Source organism: Gossypium hirsutum, chromosome D12 (assembly GCF_007990345.1).
Source record: "Gossypium hirsutum isolate 1008001.06 chromosome D12, Gossypium_hirsutum_v2.1, whole genome shotgun sequence".
NCBI classification, from domain to species: domain Eukaryota; kingdom Viridiplantae; phylum Streptophyta; class Magnoliopsida; order Malvales; family Malvaceae; genus Gossypium; species Gossypium hirsutum.
The window spans coordinates 48,307,171-48,329,744 of NC_053448.1; the positions used below are offsets into that span (position 1 = coordinate 48,307,171).

Consider the following 22,574-nt stretch of genomic DNA (forward strand, 5'->3'; position numbering starts at 1 on the left):
AAACGTAAAGGATTTAGCTAACCAGATTTTTGGTTGTCAACTGGGTTGATTTTTCGTTTTTGATCAATGGTTGAGGGTAATTTTAAATGGAGATTGTGAGGCCTGAAAAAAAGGCTGAAAAGTAAGTCCATTGACTGAGAAAAGCAAGGCGGCCTACCTAGCCCAACTGCACTCTAGCTTGTGCTTTTAGGATTAGAGTATGGACTGTTTGGGTTCTAAAAGTTGGGTCACAACCTATTATATAGAGATCATAAGCAGGACAGGTTAATTTTAAAGCCACAGCTTTTTGTCATTTAAAAATAAAAAATAAAGGTCACAAATGAAGAGTGTACATGCCCTTTGTTTGACTTGCTTCATATTACTGTTCATATCGATCTAGAAGGTAGAGTTTGATTAATTGAATTTCAATTAAATAAAACTAAACACTTGTAAAGTTCTCCATTCAAAGATTTAAACAATTGTAAAGTTTTCTGACATCCCACCTTAGTTTAAGGAAAAGCCATTTCCCTGGATGACATATTACTAGTACCCAACGATTCTAATATCAAACATGGGGGTAGTGTTATCGTTTAGGACAATGAAACCAGCCTAAGGTACATTGGCATGGATTTTTGTTAGATTTAAGAGCCACACAAACATGCAATGTGAGCCACCAAGTTTGAGATTTTTGCTCCCAATAAGCACAACAAGTGGAGGCAAAGGGGCTTTGATATCAGATTCTGGTTGCCACATGGCAAAGCACTGGCCAATTGGGCATCCACTCTCCTATCCATTATGATAAACCCCCTGGAATACATTAACAGATTTTAATATCCTTGTCTGCCACAAAAACCCCCTCAATTCCCCCACCTCATTGTAGGCAAAATGGCCTCTGTTTGTGCTTCTTCTGCCATTGCAGCCGTTGCCATCTCATCCCCCAGGCAAGCTCTCTTTCCCTTATTATTATCAACCTATTTTCGAACAATATAAACCTATGTTATTAAGAATGAAAGTGAGTGTGGGGATATCTAATTATGTGCCGACATGAATGTCAGAAGAAAAATAGTAACATAGTTAACCATGCTAAATGTCTGCACATGTAAGTGTATTAGAAATGATTAACTGGTAGTTAACCATTTATAAGTGATCATGCTACACTGATCGGGTAGGAATTTTCCAGCTATTTACATGTGATAGAATTCTTTGGTTAAAATGGTGTAAACAAAAACTAGAAATAATAGTTGAGGCGATCAGGTTATGATGTGTAAGAAATGTTTACAGTTCCCAGAGGAGTGGATCAGTAGTGAGGACAACAAAGGCTTCTTTCCTTACAGGGAAGAAACTTCGATCAGTCAAAAAGTACACAAAACCAGCAGCAGCCCGAACAGTTCCGGTGTGTGCAGTGGCTGACCCCGACCGACCTCTTTGGTTCCCAGGCAGTACTCCTCCTCCATGGCTCGATGGCAGCCTCCCTGGAGACTTCGGTTTTGATCCTCTAGGCCTTGGTATAATCATGTTTCATCCATTGAATTGAATCAAGTACCTCACAAAGTTAAAATCTTTTTTTTTTCTGTGCGTGTGTGTGTGTGTGTGTGTGTAATATAGGGTTGAATTTTATTTTTTATTTTTCACAGGATCAGACCCTGAGACCTTGAGATGGAACGTACAGGCAGAGCTCGTCCATTGCAGATGGGCAATGTTAGGAGCCGCTGGGATTTTCATCCCAGAGTTCCTAACCAAAATTGGCATTTTAAACACTCCATCATGGTACTCTGCTGGAACCGAGGAATACTTCACTGACACCACCACCCTCTTCATCGTTGAGCTTATTTTCATCGGGTGGGCAGAAGGGAGAAGATGGGCTGACATTCTCAAGCCTGGGTGCGTAAACACCGACCCCATCTTCCCTAACAACAAGCTCACGGGCACCGATGTTGGGTACCCTGGTGGGCTGTGGTTCGATCCTCTTGGTTGGGGAACTGGCTCCCCTGAGAAGATCAAGGAATTGAGGACTAAAGAGATCAAGAATGGTCGATTGGCTATGTTGGCGGTAATAGGTGCTTGGTTCCAACACATCTATACCGGCACTGGACCCATTGACAACCTTTTCGACCACCTCGCCGATCCTGGTCACGCCACCATTTTTGCTGTAAGTTCATCCCCTCAAAAACCAATTCCATTTGTAGTGTTTAGTTTCAGTTTGGATAGATTATTCAATTTGAATCGGTTTTGGTTGAATTATTATTCAAGTATATTCTATTTGGTTATGTTCTTGATTCAGAGGTTAAAGCTTTAGGAGTTAAAATTTTAATGCCATATATAGATGCTGTCAATAAACACCTTTACTTTGAATCAAATTTGTTGTCTTCCTAAGGGTCGGACTAACTGGTGTTGGTTGTCCATGTCAGGCTTTCACTCCCAAGTGAGACAGGATTAAGAGACAACCTTTAAGAGCGATTAAAATGTTGGGATGACAATGATGATCATACCATTCCATACGTTGGAAGAAGAGCGGAAGACTTGTAATGTTGTGGGGGAATGTTTGTATTAGTAGAAACTGTAATGCCTCTGTTTGTATTGTAGATGTTATAGTGATGTACAAATATTTATGTGGAATTAGATGCAATGAATTTTATTTATTCAGGTTAATCAACATTTATGAAATCCAAAGCCCAACAAATGCTGGTAAATAAATCAGCTTTTCTTTCCTTCATTCATACCTACGTACATACATGCATACAGGGACGTGGCGTAGATGTATAAAACGGTAATATTTTTTTATACAATGTGTAGAACTAGATTCCTTTCTCACCATTAAATAAAAGATTAGACGTGTTTCAATCTACGTCCTCTTACTTTGATAAAAATATCGATGTCTACTAAACTAAAACTCAATTAACAAAAAAAAAAGCCTTAAAATTCTTTTATATTATTATTTATTTATTTATTAAAAAATAACATTTTAATTATTCCACAACTAAATTTGACTCAATTCATAATATATTAGAAGAACCGTAGCCATTATTAAGAGTAGATTAGGGATGCAAAGAAAAAGGAAATAGCGGGCTTAAGGTGACTGAGAATATTAAGAAATTAGGATGCATGTATTATAGTAGCAATCTGACTTAGTCGCAAAAACCTAGTCCACTATGAAACTTCCTTTACTAAATCAGGTCAGTCATATTATATGCACTTGGACTCTGCCTTGACTTGGTCTCCTCTCTTTCTGTGCTTAAAATTAATAATAATAAAAAACAACTGTTATTTCTTTAACAACTTATAACTTAACCGCTAATCAGATGAAATGGAGTGAATGAGGATCCCTCCCTAATATTTGAGACCACTCAGCTAGTCTGTATCATGTGGATACTTGGTCAACAAAAGCATCAGCTTTTCAGCATTAAGATTTAGGCCTATTAGGCCATTTCAATGTCTGTGCCATCATGCATGCCCTGTTAAGTTGCCATGCAACAAATCTTATATTAAGGTTTTCTTCCATAAAAGAAAACAAATAGTTTAAATAGTAAACATCTATAAATCTTGATTACTAGAGCAACAAGTTTGGCATTCTTGTCCATTGTTATATTCCCCACCAAATGAAATTTAGAAACAACTTCCAATATGCAAACATCCCACAATGTGGTGCATTAGTTTTGCTTCTTAATCTTTCATTCTTCACTTGAATTCGTCAACTTCACTTCACAATATATAAAGAAGAACAGAAAAAGAACTTTTCAACTATATTTTTTTAATAATTCAAATGCTGATAGGAAGATCCATTTTATATAACTCATGGAATTCGAATTCTTGCCAAGGATGAATTTCTTTACAAATAATTCTCTAATTTCTGAAAAAAAAAGCACTATAATTTTGCATTAAAAAACCAGTTTGCTTAAGCGTAGTTAAAATCATCAAGAAATACCATACAAGTAAGCAAGCTATAAATTCAGTTTGAACTTTGATAAGAATCTGAATAGAGTGATTGCAATACAAGATTTTAAGATGCTAACCTCCCCCATCTCTCTCTTCCACTCTCATATATATATTACACAATAAAATTCCTAAAAATATATACATAGATAAATTTATAGTAAGCTAAGAGTTTTTACGACTGTCGTGTTTCAAGGACAGCAAAATCTCGATAACTAGAAGCTTCGATTGGTTGGTTGACGCACAATGAGTTGGACCGGAATGGGGCGGCCCGTACCTGATCCGCCGCAACTGCTACAAGCCCTGCGACCAGACCCCGAGCAAGTCCGACAGCCGACATCGCCATCCGACCAGCGGGAACAAATACACAAGACACGCCCTGTGCCGTTGCAAGTGGGGCATCTCTGAAACGGTCCGGCCATGGGTTTCTGGTCCATGACCGATTTGACAAACACGGCCCCGGCCAATACACCCAAACCGGTAGCCATCTGGGTCAAAACGATGGGAACCATAACGTCTAAAGATGGATTGTAGGGGAGGGAAGGAAGAGATAAAAGGAAAGAGGAAATTGTGAGATCTTTTTCTTGGTGGGAAGAGTATAATGGAAAGAAGTGGTGTGGAAATTATACACGTATTCAATGCGTTTTGATTTTTATTTTGACCGGGTAGCCTAGGGCTTGGGCTTGCGGACTGCCTGACGTTGCTTATTTCCCTTCGCTTCTTTGGACATTAAGGACGTCTCCAGATTTTCTTTTTTAAAAGTTATTTTTTCTGGTAAAATATCTAAAAATGCCGTTTTTTTATTAAAAAGTATAAATTTAAGTAGATTTTTTTGAAAAATTACACCGAAATTTTTTCATAACCAACGACTCCCCACCCCCAATAGCCGTTTAACCCCCCATCGAACGGTTACTCCCTTTTTTTTGCTATTTAAATCTCTAATTCCATTCATTTTTCAAATTAATCTCAACTAATCTTTCTCTCACATTCTTATATCTCTCCCAAATTTCTCTCAATTTCCTTCTAATTTCTCAATAAATTTTTATTATTAAAATTGTATTAAGGTTTTTTTTAAAAAATTAATTTTGTATTACAATTTATTTTGTATTTATATTAGTAATGGCAAAATCTCTAATTCGTTTGGATGGCGAGCACATTTTGGTCAATCAATTACAAAGGGTAAGAATTTGTTTATATTTAATCTAATTTAATTTAAATATTTTGTTGTTATATTGAAATTTAATATTTTGTATTTATATATATAATTGGAAGATCAGATTTTGGAAACATATATTCGTAATCGACTTGCTCCTCTAGTGTCTTTAATCAAACCATATTTGAGAGATGTGTGATTTTTACACGTCGCCCGTATGAGTAGGAATGTAAATTAGATGCCACACTTGTAAGCATGTTGGTGGAAATGTAGAAACCCTAAACGCACACATTTCATCTTCCATGCGACGAGTGTACTATCACACTCGAGGACATGTACTTACAACTCAAGTTACCGGTGGATTGGCCGATAGTGACTGGGTCAGTTGTCGCAGCCAATTGAAAAGATGTATGCAAAAAACTTTTAGAGAGGGTTCTAGACACGATTTATGAAACCCGAATAGATATGAATTGGTTGAAAAGAAATTTTAGTGGGCTCAATGCGAAATTGAGTGAAGTTGAAAGAGAACAAAACTCTTGGGCGTACATCCTTACGATCATCAGGGGTCTCCTAATGCCTCATAAATCAAGAAATCTTGTCCATTAAAGGTGGCTGCTAAAACTCATGAGCTTTAGAGAAGCGGACAAACTCATGTACACCATGGTGGCACACATTTTGCTCAACAATATGCTAAATAAATTTAAATATTATATTATATTAAAAAATCTAATAGAAAAGATATGTCCTATATTGTAAGCTTTACTCGGGAATTAATTGGATTTCCCATACCTCACATAATGAATATTGAACATAAAATCTTAAAGCTCCTTGGACCTCTCCTTATTATTAACTCAAGCTTTCATCTGCCACATTTCCATTATCCTTATATGGTAATTATCTATTAGATTTTCCAATCTTAATAAAAAAACGTATATGGATGCATTAATAGATACTTATTTAATATTTAATTTAGTTTGTAATTAAATAAATCTAAAATGATATTTTGATTTTTTTATAATTTTAATAAATAAAATTATCAAGAGAGAATCTCAAATATGAGATGAAAAATTCAAAAAAAACTTCTAAGTTAAGATGAAGGCATTATTAGGTAAAGAAAGAACAAGAAAAGGAAGAGTTGTGGAAACCTAAGAGAAAAACGCTATGGAACCTTTTTCAATTTCGACACGTGGGGGTTTTGTGTAAAGAAATCTGGAAATGTGAAAGAAAGAAAGAAGAAGGCAGCTGGTGGCTCTACCTATACAATGACAAAGTCGTCACCTTTATAAGCCTCCTCAATATTATACTATTGCTTGGATTTTTATGTCTTGCACAACATTTTACTATTTTTATATCCTATTTTATTTTAATTATTATTTTGCTTAAATATGAAAATTGTAATGTAAATACTAGATTGCAGTGGTCATTACGGTTTGATATTGTGAAAATTGTGCAAACCAAATAAAGAACATCAAAATTTTGTTTACGCAGTTCGGTTTCTCTACCTGTACGAAGCCTAACACAATTAGTAGTTTCACTATCTTTAATCCACAATACATTAGGTGATTCACACTCTATCACTCCCTTATATAAAGATCTTACTTTTGTACTTAAATATTAGAACATTCACCTCCCCTGAGAACTTGAGCGGTATACACTCAACAATATTTACAATTCAGACTGCACTTTCTCACAAAATAGTTCCACTCAATAAGCTCTCATTACAAAACCTAGACAAGCCTCCAAGCATATATAAATTTTGGCTTGTTAACATAAAATCTAAGTTAATACAAAGTAACTCTTTGAAAATAGCTATTACATCAAAAACAATCAATCGAATATATCCTCTCCAAAATCAACAACACCACCTCGATCAAATTTTCACATTCCAAGTAGTTAATTGATTCACACGAATCCAAACCAATCTTCCAAATGTCAAGGATTGATTTCTATAGATGCATCAAAGTATTTTCAATAAAACAACATATTAATATATCCAAAAAATTTTCTCATTGAATTGTCAAATCAAATAAGACAAGCTTTTTTAATCAGTTCAATAGCAGTCTTTAGTTGGCACTGCTGAGTGCCACTCAGTAACTCACTCATTTTGCCTCAACACTTTTTGGTTCCTATGTTTTTTTTTTTCAAATTGGTACGTATATTTGGTTTCCATTATACAAAATGGTACCCAAAACTAACAATGTTATTTTTTTCCTATGTGGTCTAATGAGCATTTGACACGTGACAATGATGAAAAATTATCAAAAATAAAATTGTAAAATTATAAAAAATTTATTTTATGTAAAAACTTATAATTTTTTTTATCTTCATGTAAAAAATATTTTTTTATTTTTCTATAAAAGTATACTTTGTAAAAATAATATTTATATTACATAAAATATAATATTATCTAAAAATATTAGAGTATATTTTGTTTAAAGAAAATGATTTTAAAAATTGATGAAAAATAGATTTCATTCAAAAGAACATTCGAATGCCAATACGATTTCATGTTTATTAAAAAATATTTTATTTTTAACATGTTCGGCAACTATTTTTAAATGTATATTCAGAAAAAGCTATAATTTTGGTGTATGAAAATGTTCTGTTTAAATCTTGAGTTTAAGATAAATGCATTTGAGTAAAAACTCATTTACTAACTATATAATTATGTAACTTTAAACAAAAGAAAAACTTTTAAATTCAAACCACTAAATTCATCTTGTATCAAATATTCACAAGAGAACATCAAAAAGTTAACACTATTAGTTTTAGGTAACATTTTGAGTAACAGAAATTTCAAGTTGAAAAAAAATATATAGGTACCAAAATAAAAATCAAAGAAAAAATTATAGGTACCAAAAAGTATATCTATCTTAGAAAAATTAGCACCATTAATTCTGGGTATTATTTTGTGTAATGAAAACCGAACATAAGCACCAGTTTGACCAAAAAGAACATAGATACCAAAATGATTATTGAAGCCAAATACAAATATCAAAAAGTATATTTATCTAAAAATTTACAATATTCATAAGCTAAACAAAGTCCCAAAGATGATTATTATGATTATTATAATAATTAGAAGGGTAAACCTCGCCAACTTTCCTTAAACTTTTGTTTTAAATTATATTTTAGTCACTTAACTTTCAAAATTAACATAATTGTCACTAATGTTATCAGGTTATTACATTTTAGTTACTCATCCGTTAACTTCCATTAAGGAGATGACCTAACACATTACTTTAAAGAGTTAATAACTAATTTAATCCTTAAACGATAACTAAAATATTATTTTAATATTTTTTTTAAATAATTAACAATAGTGCTATTTTTAAAATCTTAAAAATTATGATGAAAATATTAAAAAAATTAAATCCACTACCATTCTTTATCTTTTTTTTTTCTTGAGAAATCAAATCTAGATTTCCATTAAAACAAAATCAAACCCAAGTTGATAAAAGCCACTACTTAGGTTCAAAGAAACTTTTTTTTTGCGAGTTTTTTTATAATAAAAAAGAAAGAACTCTTTTTTACCTGCCACTTAAGTGAAGCCTTCCTTTCAAGCCCAAACTACTTAAAGGCTATGTGGATATGAGACATACAATAGAAGTGAAGCCTTGAGCCAAGGCCTTCCTTTCAAGCCCAAATTACTTACAAGGTTAAGTGGAGATGAGTCATACAAAGGGATGCTGATTACGTAACTCCACAAAGATGACAATTACATAAACCATCTGAAGACTATTTCAATAATTGTTGACATTTTGCTTCTTTGTTTTACACTCCATTTCTATTCATATGTTGAATTTCATACTTGGTATTTTGATGATACCCTACAAGGAAATCTATTTATTCGATTAATAATTTTTTTATCCAATCCAGTCAACAAACATCAATTATTATTTCATTAAATATTGGTGATGTCAATTTTGAGGGTTGGGTGAAAGATAGGTCAAAGGTGAGCTGTTAGTGATTTGCAAGATGGAAATTTTGTCTAAGTCAACAAAATATAACAAAAGAAAAGTTTATGGAAGGGGTATTCAGCGTACCTGGTCAACGTGGTGAAACTGAATATTTATAGGCTATGTGATACCTCTCTAGAGCTACTCGGGCTAGTGCCAAGATTCAACCATTTGTACCTGAGCTCTTTGTCGCATATTCTGGATTTTTAGATTCCTACCTTATTGTGTTTTAATAACTTGATTTGCTAGAAATTTATAAAAGCTTCTTGCTCCTACATGAAGGCACAAGGAGGATGTTTTGCGTGAGACATTTTAAGCAGTGTAGGTAAGACACCTTTGTGGGTTTTTAGTGATTGGAAAACCTGCTCATTAGTTGAGCTGTTATGCTTGTGTGGGCATGAGCACGTATGTATTGTCTTTGGGTATTAACAATAGTCTCCTTAACCAGTTAGTTTGTAGCTGCTTTCAAAGTGGCCTGTGAAAGACAAACAATAACTGTTTATTCTGGAATGTCGAGGAAAGGTGACATCTTTTTTAAGGCATTTAGTGCATTAGTTTTAGAGGGAATGTGCCATGATGAAAGGAAAGTTAGGCGTTAATTTCCATTGATGCTGTGAGTTGCAAAATTATAGAAAGATAGTAAGGGAGTGCCATCTGCCCAAGTCATGTAGTTGCATTACAATTATATGCTTCATTCGTGAGGCCCTCTACATTCCTTTAAACAATCGTCGTTTCAAGAAAGGCATACATTTATAAGACACTCATTTGCCAACTCTGTGGCTCACTTACCACAAAGTTGTGAATCAACGAACACATCCCAGTGCTGAGCTTTTAGGGCATGAGCTAACTCCAATCTAGCTAAAAGTGTTCCATATTCTGCAACGCTATTTGTTGCTGGGAAGGAAAGGATTAGATAATAATGCCACTCGTGACCTATTGGGTCGATCAAACACTATTCCAATACTCTTTTTAATGGATGATCCATCTGGGTAGAGTATGCAAGTGTCTGTAGAGGGATTTACGGAATCACTTAAAGTAGGCACGAAAATGGCAGTTGCTGTGTATTAAGATCATATCAAAAAATATTCCTTTCATATTCATTAGTGAGAAACCATGCAATATTTAATACTGTTAAGAAATGGCTTAAAATTGGTAGTGGATTGTTGTTGTTGGTAGTGGGTTGTTGGTGGTAGTGGATTAGTGGATGGTTGTTGGTGTCCATTTTCAACCACAAATCTTTGCCAAAGTTTTGGACAATTATGTCCTTGAACTCTCTTATAAATAGAGAGGTTCATTAGCCATATTCATCATCCCAAAACCAAGAGAGAGCAAAGCTTGTTCTTTGAAAGCTAGGATTTTAGCTTTCGGGTTTTCTATAGGGGTTGAGAGTTGTGAGGTTCTCGGGTTGTGTCTTGAGTGTAAAACACTTGTAATCTTCATCTTGTTATAGTGAAATTTCTTTTCGCCTCTGCCCGTGGACGTAGGCATTAAAGCCGAACCACGTAAATCCTTGTGTTCACTTTATTTTTCGTTCCGGTCAATTTACTTGTAGTCATATCGGAGTTCTCGAATCGATCCTTTCCGCAACAAATTGGTATCAGAGCGTAGTTGAAGGAGTGATAATATTTTCTGAATTGCCCTGTGACTGCAGCTTTGTCTGATCTTTCACATCAGGAAGAAAATATTATCATTCATTCAAAGGTTCCAAATTATGGCTACAAGTGTTTCATCGACTAAGTATGATGTCGAGAAATTTACCGGGAAAAATAGTTTCAGTTTATGGCGCATCAAGATGCGGGCAGTGCTGGTTCAACAAGGATTGCTAAAAGCATTGTCTGGTAAAGATAAATTACCAAGCACGCTTTCGGAAGAGCAAAAGGATGACATGCTAGAAAGAGCACATAGTGCTATTCTGCTATGTCTAGGAGATGAAGTGCTACGAGAAGTAGCGGATGAGAAAACCGCGTCCGGTTTGTGGCTCCGGTTAGAGAGCAAGTACATGACGAAGTCATTGACGAACCGGCTCTACCTCAAGCAAAGACTCTATGCCCTGAAGATGGAGGAAGGTACACCTGTTTCCCAGCACCTGGATAAATTCAATTCCATTATCATGGATTTGAATAATATCGATAACAAAATCGATGATGAGGACCAAGCAATAATTGTTTTGTGTTCTTTGCCTCCCTCGTATGAGAATTTTGTTGATACAATGATGTACGGTCGTGATGACCTGACTCTAGAGGAGGTGAAAAATGCCTTAAGTTCCAGTGAGTTGAGGAAGAAAATCACTGGTAAGGTGGTCGAAAACAATGAAGGCGAAGGCTTGGTTGCTCGAGGAAGATCCAAGGCAAAGGGTGGAAGTTCAAGTAAAAGCCATCCTAGATCGCAGTCCAAGAAGAGAATACAGTGCTACTACTGTAAGAAGTACGGGCACATGAAGGTAGATTGTCCGAAAAGGAAGGAGAAATCAGAATCACAGGAGCAACAAAATGATCGTGCGAATGTAGCTGATGCAGATTCTTCAAGTGATGCCGAGATCGTTCTTGCAGTATCCGACTCTTACGCTGGTGGGAGATGGATTCTTGATACGGGAGCTACATTTCATATAAGTACTTCGAAAGATGCATTCTCAACATACGAGAAGCATTCTGGTTCAGTACTAATGGGAAATGACCACGCATGTCAAGTCATGGGGATTGGCACAGTTCGTATAAAGATGTTTGACGGTATTGTTAGAACTCTAACTGATGTTCGGCACATTCCAGAAATGAAGAAAAATTTGATCTCTTTGAGTACGTTGGACAAGAAAGGCTTTCGGTACTCTGCTGAAGGTGGAGTTCTCAAGGTATTCTCGGGTGCTTTGACTGTGATACGTGGTAATTTGGAGCGGGGCCTTTACTTCCTCGATGGTTCCTCGGTTACAGGTGTTGCGGGAGTGTCATCATCAGATGATCTAGATTCTGACACCACGAAGTTATGGCATATGCGGCTCGGGCATATGAGCGAGAGAGGCTTATCGGTGCTAAGCAAACGAGGATTATTGTCTGGGCAGTGTACAGGAAAGTTGAATTTCTGTGAGCACTGCGTCTTCGGTAAGCAGACTCGGGTAAAGTTCAGCACTGGGATTCACAAGACAAAAGGCACAGTGGATTACTTCCATTCTGACCTTTGGGGGCCTTCTCCGACAATTTCTAAAGGTGGTTACAGATATCTGCTTACCTTTATCGATGATTACTCGAGAAAGGTTTGGGTGTATTTTCTGAAGAGCAAGTATGAGGTTCTCATCAACTTCAAGCAATTTAAAGCTTTGATCGAAAATCAAACAGGAAAGAAGATCAAGCGATTCCGGACGGATAATGGCTTGGAGTTTTGCTCAGGTGAATTCAATGAGTTCTGCAAAAATGAAGGAATAGTGAGACACCGCACTGTTCGTCGAACACCACAACAAAATGGAGTTGCAGAACGCATGAATAGAACTCTCTTGGAGCGAGCTCGTTGCATGCGATCAAATGCTGGGCTCGGTGAAGAATTTTGGGCTGAAGCTGTTAATACTGCTTGTTATTTGGTTAACAGATCTCCGTCAACAGCTATTGAGCTGAAGACTCCTGAGGAAGTATGGTCTGGTTCTCCTGCTGATTACTCTGGTTTAAGAGTGTTTGGCTGCCCTGCGTATTCTCATGTAAATGAGGGAAAACTCAAACCGAGGGCGAAGAAATGCATATTTCTTGGATACGGCCAAGGGGTGAAAGGATACAGGTTGTGGTGTCCTGATCCGGTTTCGTCCAAGTTCATCATCAGCAGAGATGTGACTTTTGATGAGTCATCCATGCTTCGATCCACCACAAATTCCCGGGAAAAGGAGGAGTCAGATAGAATGGGAGATCACGGTGTTGAGAAGCAGGTGGAGTGTCAGGTGGACGCTCCAATTCCTACGGAAGGTACTTCAGTCCAGGATGATCAAGTTGAGGTGCAAGATTCCGATGAAGATGAGTCACCTCAAGAAAAACCATATAGCATTGCCACTGGAAGAACGAAGAGACAAATCAAACCAAATCCGCGTTACGCTAATCTGGTGTCTTTCGCGCTCAGTGTGGCGGAGTCCATTGGTATAGAACCTTCCAGTTATAATGAGGCTGTCACGTGTGATGAGTCGGCACAGTGGGCAATTGCTATGAGTGAGGAGATAGAATCTCTTCACAAGAACCATACTTGGGAGTTGGTTAAGCCGCCAAGTAACCAGAAGATAGTTGGTTGCAAATGGGTCTTCAAGAAAAAGGAAGGCATCCTAGGGGTTGAAGCAACTAGATTCAAGGCACGATTGGTTGCTAAAGGCTTCACTCAGAAAGAGGGGATTGACTACAATGAAGTTTTCTCCCCAGTCGTAAAGCATTCTTCCATTCGTGTATTACTTGCCATGGTGGCCAAGTCTGATCTAGAACTTGAGCAGCTTGACGTAAAAACGGCGTTCTTGCATGGTGAGCTCGAGGAAACAATCTACATGCGTCAACCAGAGGGTTTTACAGTTCCTGGTAAAGAAGACCATGTCTGTCTATTAAAGAAGTCTTTATATGGATTGAAACAATCCCCAAGGCAGTGGTACAAGCGGTTTGATAGCTTCATGATTCAGCATGGTTACACAAGATGTGACTATGATGCTTGTGTCTATCATCGGAAGCTCTCAGATGGTTCGCACATTTATTTGTTGCTGTATGTTGATGACATGTTAATTGCTTCCAAAAACATGTCGGAAATCAACAAGTTAAAGTCGCAGTTGAGTGGTGAGTTCGAGATGAAGGATCTGGGTGCTGCCAAGAAAATTTTGGGCATGGATATTCACAGAGATCGCAAGGCGGGCAAGCTTCGTGTGTCGCAGAAGAACTACATTGAAAAGGTTCTTCAACGCTTCGGCATGGATAAAGCGAAAACTGTGAGTACTCCGTTGGCACCACATTTCAAACTCTCTGCAGAGTTGTCACCACAATCTGATGAAGAAAAGCAGCAAATGTCTCACATTCCATACTCGAGTGCAGTTGGAAGCGTGATGTATGCAATGGTTTGCACTCGTCCAGACATTTCACATGCAGTTAGTGTGGTCAGCAGATACATGAGTTGTCCTGGCAAGGAACACTGGCAGGCCGTGAAATGGATTCTCAGGTACTTGAGAGGTTCTGCAGATTTATGCTTGGTATATGATCAGAGTGACTGCACTAGCAGTGTCACGGGCTATGTGGACTCTGATTATGCTGGAGATCTGGACAAAAGAAGATCTCTGACGGGTTATGTTTTCACTTATTCTGGAGGAGCCATTAGTTGGAAAGCTGTGTTACAGTCTACCGTAGCCTTATCTACGACTGAGGCGGAATATATGGCGTTAGCAGAAGCAGTGAAAGAAGCATTGTGGATGAAAGGTCTAGTAAGCAGTTTGGGTTTACAACAGGATTTCACTGTTGTATTTTGCGATAGCCAGAGTGCCATACATCTGACTAAAAATCAGATGTTTCATGAACGGACCAAACACATTGATGTCAGATATCATTTTGTTCGGGAACATGTTACGCAAGGTGACATTGTTATCAGCAAGGTTGCTACCGAGAAGAATCCTGCAGATATGTTAACTAAGGTGATCCCTGCATATAAGTTCAAGCATTGCTTGGACTTGATAGGTATTCGGGATTGATTAGCGCCAGAGAGGCGTTTGGAAGAGGTGATCCAGTTCGAGGAATTCACTATGATGTTCAGCTTGGTAAATTTCAAGCCAAGGTGGAGATTTGTTAAGAAATGGCTTAAAATTGGTAGTGGATTGTTGTTGTTGGTAGTGGGTTGTTGGTGGTAGTGGATTAGTGGATGGTTGTTGGTGTCCATTTTCAACCACAAATCTTTGCCAAAGTTTTGGACAATTATGTCCTTGAACTCTCTTATAAATAGAGAGGTTCATTAGCCATATTCATCATCCCAAAACCAAGAGAGAGCAAAGCTTGTTCTTTGAAAGCTAGGATTTTAGCTTTCGGGTTTTCTATAGGGGTTGAGAGTTGTGAGGTTCTCGGGTTGTGTCTTGAGTGTAAAACACTTGTAATCTTCATCTTGTTATAGTGAAATTTCTTTTCGCCTCTGCCCGTGGACGTAGGCATTAAAGCCGAACCACGTAAATCCTTGTGTTCACTTTATTTTTCGTTCCGGTCAATTTACTTGTAGTCATATCGGAGTTCTCGAATCGATCCTTTCCGCAACAAATACAGTGCTGGAAAATACAACTGAACTAACTATAACTACTAATTGATCAACTAACTATTAACTATTCTAACTGACTTCTGTTGCTAACTCATTATTCCTAACATTTCTCGTACTACTCAACCTTCTCTCCTCGTCATTGCGAGGAACAACCTTAAGTCGAGTTCAAAACTTGTGAAATAATTCTGCAGACAATGGTTTTGTCAACACATCTGCAACCTGGTCATGACTTGGAACATGTCCAACTTGAAATGGTCCTTGAGCAACCTTCTCTCAGACGAAAAACAGATCTAGTTCAACATGTTTGAACTTTGAATGCATTACTGAATTCCCATCAACTGCCACAACAGCTGAGCTATCATACCAGACAATGATTTGCCCTTAGGAGTGACACCTAACTCAGACAAAAGAGACTGAATCCAAATCATTTCAGTAGTGACATGAGCAAGGCTGCGATACTCTGCCTCTGCTGTAGAACGTGAGACAACCTGTTACTTTCTCGAACCCCACGAAATAGGACTTCCTCCAAGAAAAACACAATAACCAGATGTGGAGCGACGATCATCGTTGTCAGCTCCCTAGCTTGCATCAGAAAACCCTTCAAGAAGAAGTTTTGAACTCCGAGTAAACTTGATACCATGGTCTAAGGTCCCTTTCAAATATCGCAAAATTCGTTTAACAGCTTTAAAGTGCTAATCTGATGGTTTATGCATGTATTGACATACTTTATTAACAAAGAATGCTATATCCGGCCTGGTTATGACTACATACTGCAATGCACCAACTAAGCTCCTCTATAGTTGTGTATCTTCAATAGGATTACCTTCATTAGCTGTCAAATAGCAAGTTGTTGTCATAGGTGTTGGTGAACCATTTGATCTGTCTATGGACGCACGCGCAAGAAGATCAAGCACATATTTTCTTTGACTGAGGAAAACCCCATCCATAGTATAGTTTAGTTCAATGCCTAAGAAGTAACTCAACCTCCCCAAATCTTTGAGAGAAAATTGAATATCAAGTTGTTTAACAAAGCTGTCTATTTCTTGTGAATTCGTCCCAGTCACAATTATGTCGTCGACATAGACAAGAACATATAGGAGTTAAGACCCTGATCGACGAACAAATATAGAATTATCAGCTTTTGAACTAGCAAACTGCGCATTTTCAAATAAACTTCTGAGTTTGTGAAACCATGCTCGTAGTGCCTGCTTAAGCCCATAGAGCACCTTCTTCAGTCGACAGACCAGCTGTTGACCACTAGGACCTTGTTGTTAAAACCCTGGTGGTTGTAACATGTATATTTCTTCCTGCAAATCTCCATTAAGGAAAGCATTATTTATATCAACTTGGCAAAGAGACCAGCCCATAGAGACTGCTAAGGCTAGGACTACCAGAATGGTTGTTGGCTTGACAACCAGACTGAAGTCTCTTGAAACTCAACCCCAGCCTCCTGAAGATAGCCTTTGACAACCAACCTACCTTTATACCGAGCAACAGATCTATCCGCATGTCGTTTGACTTTGAAAATCCACTTGTATCCTACAGCTCTACGCCCTTCAGGTAATGGAACAAGATCCCAGGTATGATTCACAATCAAAGCCTGATATTCAGTGTGAGCTGCAGCTGACCATGTAGGACTTTGAAAAGCTTCAAGAATAGAGGCAGGCTCGTTTTCTGTTAGAGCTGTGGCAAACACCTTAGGTTTGAAGGTCCCAGTTTTGGATCGAGTTTGCATTGAATGAACATTCATAGGCATAACAGTCTGTCCAATAGAAGAAGATTGAAGAACTGCAGCTGAAGTATCATTTGATGATGCACACCCAGTCTCATTCGATGGTGTTGACTGCTGGCCAAGAGAAGCAAATTGAAGAGCTGCAGAACCTACTGTTGGTGAACACCCAGTCTCATGTGATGGTGCTGACTGCCTACTAAACGATTCTATAGGAAAGGAAACACCATGACCGAAGATTGGAGAATTAGAAGAAGAAGACCCTACATCAACCAACATGGGAAGAACAGACTTGTGATGAAAAAAATCAACCTGCACAAACTTAGAGTGAAAGAAAACTCCAATTCGAAATGGAAAAAGTTTTTCATTAAAAACAACATGTCGAGAGTTAAAAATACGACCATCCTTATCAATACATTTGTACCCTTTATGACTTGTAGCAACTCCAAGAAAAACACACTGTCGAGATTGAAATTGCAGCTTGTGATTCTAATATGGCTTTAAATTGGGAAAGCAATCATAACCAAAAACTTTAAGATGAGAATACATAGGCTGAGTCTTGTACAGTACCTCATATGGACTTTTCTTCTAAAGAACAGGAGTGGGAAGTCTGTTTATCAAGTGAACAGCATGAGCAAACGCATGAGACCAGAAAGTCAATGGTAATGAAGCCTGCGCTAGAAGTGTTAGCCCCATGTCAACGATGTGTCTATGCTTTCTTTCGACTACCCCATTCTGCTCAGAAGTGTGAGGGCAAGTAACTCGATGTTGAATACCAAGCCGAGACAATTTCTTGGATACAAACCAATACTCACCTCCTTAATCGATTTGTAGTCATTTAATAGAGCAGCCAAATTGAACTTGAACCATGGAATGAAACATAAAAAAACACTTGAAGACATCTGATTTGGATTGGACGAAATATACCCAGGTGTATCTACTATGCATATCCACAAAAGAAACATAATAAGCACAACCATTCAATTTTATATGAGTAGGACTCCAAACATCTGATTCCACTAAATCAAAAGGTAACGAATATAAGGTTGTCGATGGGTGAAAAGGCAGTTTATATGTTTTGCCTAACTGACAAGCTAAACAATAAGACGACAGATCACTTCGTGGAAAAGAAACATTACAAGTACGCAAAATATCCACAAGAACATTGTTACAAGGGTGTCCTAGTCAATTGTGTCATACTGTAAGTGAAGACACACTTTGAGCTACATATAACTCCGGCACACGAGACTGACTCGACAAACTACCACTATTTGAGAGCACTCGAGAAGTGTCAAACTTGTAGAAACCATCATGCATGCGGCCCACTAGTAGTGTCCTCCTGGTTCGAATATCCTTCACAAAACAAAGCAATGGATGAAATTCAAAATATACAGCATTATCCCTGGCAAATTGACCAACAGATAGCAAATTCTTGCAGACGTCATGCTATTAAACCATTGTGCATTATCTGCTCCTTCAACATTAGAGGAATGACGAGGTGTACCACCAGTAGGCATTGTCTCATCTGCCATGAGAAAACAAGAAATAAAAACTAGCAAGCTACCCCAAGAAAATTTTTAGCTCTGATACCATATTAAGATCATACTAGAAAATATTCCTTTCATATTCATTAATGAGAAACCATGTAGTATTTAATACAGTGTTGGAGAATACAACTGAACTAACTATAATTACTAACTGATCAACTAACTATTAATTATTCTAACTGACTTCTGTTGCTGACTCATTATTCCTAACACTGTGAATTGTTCCTGTTGTGGTGGCGTTTTTTCGAGAAAGTACATTCAATGACAAAATCTACTAGTTCTTGAACCTTGATGGCTCGTTGCGGTTGATAAGTGAGCCTAAACTCGCTAAATGTTCTGCAATGCTCGACTAACATATTAAATAGGCTACTGTGCATCATTAGATACTTTGATTAATACTATCTGATGTGGATAAATACAAAAAGAGTGGTATGGATCCTAAATATGCCTTAAGCTCATCAAACGTTTTCATTTGAACTTTTTTGCATGTAGCAGATATGGAAAGAACAGTTAAGCATTTATTGGCAGAATTTGAACAGAAATTGCTCAAAGTTGTCGCTCTTCTTGTGAAGTGTTGTTAATCTTTGATTGCAGTGGGAGGTTCCATGTCAACTATGGCCAGGGGCATAACTAGCCCCCTAAAATGGAAAAATTTTCATTTAGGCCCTTTAATATTTTTTAAATTTTAAATTAGTAAAGTTAAAATTGTACTTTGTCCCCCTAAAAATGATAATAATTTGATTTAATCTTTTAAAAATTATAAAGATATAGATTATTAAAATGATGAAATTACATTTTTACTATCGTAAAAATTTGAGCGATTTCGCCCCTGAGTATGGCTTGTACTTTTGCAAAGTTTAATCGTAATTAGTATCTCCCCTACATGCCAAAGGTTGTGGCTAAGTGTTGTTGTATTGAGTTTTTTTTTCTCAAAGTATCTACTAGAGCGAATCCAGTAATTAATCTTCCGTATTCTGTAAGCCAAATAAAGGGTATTAAGTTTCTTTTAATTAGCATATCATCCACATAAATTTGGAAAATGGATCCAATAAATATATTATTCATTAATCTCTGGTATTGAACCTCACCCATTTTTAATCTAAATGGCTCTACAACGTAGCAATATATTCCATATTTTGTCACAAAGGATGTTTTTTTATTGATCTATGATCCATACAGATTTGGTAATTGTGTCCTAAGAATGCATCCATGAAGCTAAAAAATGGCATCCTGCAACTATGACAAATGATGCAAAACATGTAAAAAGTTGACATAAGAATTAAGTTTAAAACATAGTTTTCTTTGTTTAAATATGCCAAACATCTATGTTTTCATTTGAAACAATTATAAAAAAGCTAAAGTAATTTTTTTTAGCCCGCAACACTTATAACTTTTGTTAAATTCATTTTTACTCTTTAAAAGGATATAATTTTTTTTAAACAATAGTATTTTTTTTAAAAAAAGAATATATGAAAAATAAAAATTGACAATCTTGAAAACATTTAAAAATTATGAAAAATATAAAAGTTTAAAAATTCAAAATTATGTTATTTACTCCTTAAATGATAATTAGAGGTGTCATGGTCTGAATAACCATCCCGACTTAATTAACTTGACCCACTTTAGTTGGGCTTAGACTTATATTAAAGAGATAAAAAATTATACTAATATTAACTTATTTTTATAATTAAATTTAATATTTTTTTATTATTTTTAAGCAACAAAATTGGTCATTTAGGCAGGTCAAACCTAGGCTCATTTTTTTAAAAATCGGCCCTCCCATGAACACCTCTACTAATAATAAGATCTCTTGCAAGTTATTCGTTTGGTCTATATTAAATCAGGTTTGAGTAAGCATTTTTAATTTAATTCAAATCATTTATATAATAAAAAATTAATTTAATTATAAAGTAATAAAATATTGGTGTAAAATAATATTTAAATAATGATACCAACTCCAAATCAATTTATTAAATTTATTTTTATATAGTGTATTTTGAAGAACAAGTTTATACAATATATTAAATTTAATTCAAACCAATTTAGAGTTTGTATCATTAACTAAAAATGATTTTACATTAATATTTTTTTATAATTTAATTAATTAAAATTAAATAAAAATATTTGTCCAAATTTGATTTAATATGAATTAAATGAATCGCTCAAATTTTTGAAAAAACTTATTACAATTCAATGATTAAATAACACATTTTTTAAATTTTAGGAACAGTTTAATTTTCATAATTTTTTAAAAATTTAAAAATAGATTTGTTAAAAAAGTGCCCTTTAATAAATTAAATTAAATTTTTAGTTTTATAAAAATATTAAAAAACCTAAAACGTTAAATGTTAAAATGAAAATTGTATCCTTAGATTAAAAAATATATTGTTCTTTAAAGGAAAATTACAAATATAGATTATTTAATGTTAAAATAATATGTTTTTAGCCTAGTATTAATATTATTTTGTTTTTCCCTTTCTTTTATATAGTTCCATTTCAAAAATAGGCGTGTTGAATGTGGATTACGGAACTAAGTAATTGGAATCAACTAAATACTTATTTTATTATGATAGGTTAAATACACCCAAAATAGCTTAAGAATATTTTAAGTATTGTTTAGCTTTTGCTTGTGTAAGTAACTCTATTTCTAGTCATACACAATAATTGCTGAATTCCAACCAACTTAAATTATCCTTTTGGTTTATTGAATTAATTTATGTGAGTGACACAATATGCAACTTACTAATTATCTAAATTTTTCTATCTAAATAACACTTTTTTCTTGAGTTAATAAATCTCGTTTGTCAAACATTTAAAAATAAGCTTAAATTACAAATTAATACCTAAACTATGCCTTTTTTTTCCCTTTCCATACTTAAATATGTTTGTCACAAGTGGTACCAAAACTACTTTTTTTTTTCTCAAGTTGGTACCTCTATTAGTTCAATCCTTGATCAATCAAGGTTTTTAAAACTGAACCAGTGGTTGAATTGGTCAAATTGCCAATTCTCGATCTAATCAATTTGTTCAATTCGATCAAATAAATTATTAAAAATTCATAAAAATAAAAAAAATATTAAAAAAATTGGTTCAATCTTTATCTTCGAAACAGTACCTTGGTTGATTTCCAGTCGAACCAATTCAACCAACCAATCCGTTCTAATTTTGAAAAGATTGATTTTGATCAATAAAAGAACTTTTTCGATCTCGTCAAGTTAAGCAAGCAAGCAATGAAGTTTGAAAATAGAATTAATCACTAGCATCTTAATTTTGGAGGACGAGTTTCAAGCATTGTTGACATTGCTTGATATATTATAAAGAAAGAATTAGAAAAACAATGAAAAAATTGATGAGAGAGAAAGAGAAGGTAAAAGAAAAACATAAAATTAAAAGAAAAAAAAATTAAAAGTTTTTATGAAGTGGGCTTGAATCTTTTTAATGAATACAATATTTTGGTATAAAATAGGTAGGAATAATAGTTTAGCCACCAATTATGACAAAAAAATATTTAGGTATCAACTTGAGAAAAAAAATATAGTTTAAGTACTAATTTGTAAATTAAATCTGTTTTTTTAAATAGACTTAATGATCTAACAAATGGAAGTGTCAATTTAAAAAAATAAAATTGACCAAAATATTTAAATACCAGCTTAAAAAAAAACAGTTGTGTGGGCATATGCACGTCAGCTAAGCTAATAATCATTTAGTTAAATCCTGCCGTAATTAATTAAACTGCTATGCTAATGACTTTGGACAATTTCTTATGATCACTTATAATGGAATTATTGGTTTTTCCAGAAAAAATATAAATTGAGTAATTTTGAAATTAAAGAAGTCCCATCATTATAAACTCAATCATTGAGTTTTAGACAAATTCAAATTAGGAAATTGGATTAGCCTAATCAAAGTTTTTAACGTTTCTTAATAAAAGAAATTATGTATTCTATTATTTAAGTTACTCTCTTTATTTTAATAAAAACCATTTAAAAAATATATAATGAAATTTAAATTCACAACCAATTGAATTAGTAAAATCTTAGATTTTTTCA

The 22,574-nt window shown here is 35.3% G+C and overlaps 2 protein-coding genes across 2 annotated transcripts; one reads left to right on the top strand and one right to left on the bottom strand.

Moving 5' to 3' along the window:
* The first annotated feature begins 324 nt into the window (after nucleotides 1-324).
* On the top strand, nucleotides 325-2,618 carry LOC107946268 (chlorophyll a-b binding protein 7, chloroplastic). Its single transcript, XM_016880525.2, has 4 exons — nucleotides 325-920; nucleotides 1,261-1,484; nucleotides 1,614-2,128; nucleotides 2,388-2,618. The coding sequence occupies exons 1-4, from the start codon at nucleotides 865-867 to the stop codon at nucleotides 2,403-2,405; spliced, it is 813 nt and encodes a 270-aa protein (XP_016736014.1). The 5' UTR covers nucleotides 325-864; the 3' UTR covers nucleotides 2,406-2,618.
* Nucleotides 2,619-3,909: 1,291 nt separating this feature from the next.
* Nucleotides 3,910-4,533, bottom strand: LOC107946267 (uncharacterized). Its single transcript, XM_016880524.2, has one exon. The coding sequence runs from the start codon at nucleotides 4,419-4,421 to the stop codon at nucleotides 4,125-4,127; it is 297 nt and encodes a 98-aa protein (XP_016736013.1). The 5' UTR covers nucleotides 4,422-4,533; the 3' UTR covers nucleotides 3,910-4,124.
* Between the last annotated feature and the right edge of the window lie 18,041 nt (nucleotides 4,534-22,574).

Coding starts and splice junctions, on each gene's coding strand:
- LOC107946267 (XM_016880524.2), bottom strand. CDS start 4,421: ATGGTTCCCATCGTTTTGACCCAGATGGCTACCGGTTTGGGTGTATTG.
- LOC107946268 (XM_016880525.2), top strand. CDS start 865: ATGGCCTCTGTTTGTGCTTCTTCTGCCATTGCAGCCGTTGCCATCTCA. Junction 921..1,260: donor GTTGCCATCTCATCCCCCAG/GCAAGCTCTCTT, acceptor AAATGTTTACAG/TTCCCAGAGGAGTGGATCAG. Junction 1,485..1,613: donor TTTTGATCCTCTAGGCCTTG/GTATAATCATGT, acceptor TATTTTTCACAG/GATCAGACCCTGAGACCTTG.